The sequence below is a fragment of the Pygoscelis adeliae genome, unplaced genomic scaffold (genome assembly GCF_000699105.1).
Source record: "Pygoscelis adeliae isolate BGI_AS28 unplaced genomic scaffold, ASM69910v1 Scaffold1, whole genome shotgun sequence".
Taxonomy (NCBI): domain Eukaryota; kingdom Metazoa; phylum Chordata; class Aves; order Sphenisciformes; family Spheniscidae; genus Pygoscelis; species Pygoscelis adeliae.
This window is the reverse complement of record NW_008824051.1, coordinates 5,034,082-5,035,671: the sequence shown is the minus strand read 5'-3', so window position 1 is coordinate 5,035,671 and position 1,590 is coordinate 5,034,082. Positions and strand designations below refer to the sequence as shown.

The 1,590-nt window shown below is 56.2% G+C and overlaps 1 protein-coding gene across 1 annotated transcript in view; it reads right to left on the bottom strand.

Annotated features, from left to right (window-relative positions):
- SUSD4 (sushi domain containing 4) overlaps positions 1–1,590 on the bottom strand; it is a 106,640-nt gene that overhangs the window by 99,991 nt on the left and 5,059 nt on the right. The window contains exons 2-3 of the mRNA XM_009333703.1: positions 1,196–1,341; positions 648–739 (exon numbers count right to left, since the gene is read on the bottom strand). Of these exons, the coding sequence (XP_009331978.1) occupies positions 648–739; positions 1,196–1,341 (238 nt within the window). The remainder of the gene's footprint in view (positions 1–647; positions 740–1,195; positions 1,342–1,590) is intronic.

The following is a 1,590-nucleotide window of genomic DNA, read 5'->3' as shown; positions in this document are numbered from 1 at the left end:
TGGTGACAATGAAGCAGCACCTGCAACGACACAGTCAGAAAGCTCTGATAAATCCATAAAGGCAGGAAGAGGCAGGACTTTGTTCCCCTTTCTTCAGGGAACACTGTTTACAAAGAATTCTTCACAGCCCAGGAGAGAGAGCTGTTGCTGGCATTGACTACGGGACGGCTCTGGCACCTTATCCCCATGGGGAATGCCCTGTAGAGACCTGTGCGTCTGCAGAGATGCACAGTGCCCCCGTGCCACGCAGCAGGGCCCGATCGGGAGCCCCTGGGGAGCTGCCATGGAGTTTTTCCCAAAGCCTGCGCAGCACCGTCCCTCGCTGTCCCTTGCCAGCGAGTTGGACGGACTTAGAGCAGTGTTGAGAGTTGTAACAGATGGGCAGCAGAGCCTGGTACACACCTGGGCTTCCTGACCTCCCGCACCTTCCTGCATCTTTTCGCTGGTCCATCCCCAAAACCTCTTTCTCTCTTCCTCCTCTTCTTTTCACTCTCCTCTCCCCAGGCCTGTTTTCTCTTTTGGTTTCTCTTTTTCTCCTTGTCCTGGGGAGAGCCTGCAAACCTTTCTGTCCCACAGTGGTATTAGACAGGGAAAGCCACCGCCCACTGGACTCAGTTCTGATCTTAACTAAAGCCAGCTCTTTTTACCTGCTGCCCTCTGAAAGGCTCGCCAGTTCTTCTGGGCGCCCCAGGGAGTCTGCCGCGCTCTCGGGGGCGCTTGGAGGCAAAGCCGGAGGTGCCTACAACAGAGATGGCGCAGTTAGCAGGTGGCAAGAGACGACCTGGAGTAGTAAGCGACTCCTGGCCAAATTCCTTCCTTCGCTCTCCAGAGGAGATGCCTTTGGCTCCTTTGCATCAGCCACGTTTGGCACACTCGTCCCCCCACCCCCCAAAAGAGGTTTGATGATGCTCTGACGAAGTAGGACCTGAGCAAAACCCCTCTGAAGTTGGCAGCTACTCCCCTCTGCTCCTCTGCAGGTATTTTGTGGGCATTTTGTTTGCTTAAACACATGCCCGGTACATCTGAGAAATAACCTTGCCGGTTTTCCTTACTATGTATCATCCCGGGGGGTGGAGGAATAACCCCAACACACACCAGCTCTGCTGCCAGGGAGGGGCACAGCAGCAGCTCAGCCTCGTCAGAAACCCCCTCCTACACCAGGCATGCTGTCACAGGGTTTGGGGACCTGACATACCTCTCCTGTTTCAGGCTCCAGCACCGTATCTCCCCTAGCTTCTCTGAGGACACGGAGCAGAGAGGGGGGTGCGTGCAGCAAGGCTTCTGCCTGATGCTCGGTGTCTGCTGGGACTGCAGGGACTCTTTGCTCTTCCAAGCACAGGTCTGGAAAGCAAAAGCACATGCGGCAAAGTGACTTCTTGGCAGTAAAGAACAGCTAAAGCAAAACCCACCCAAAGCCCTACACCACGTATGTTTTCAGCCCTGCGATGCTCTGTCTGCAGGCTTCAGCTCGTCTTGCAGAGCAAGCCGTCCATGCCCCGAGAGGCAGTGGCCAAACAGAGGCCACAGGGCAAGCGGGGCTGCGAGGACAGCGCTCGAGGCCCAGCCCTGCCAGAAGCGACGCTGGAGTTT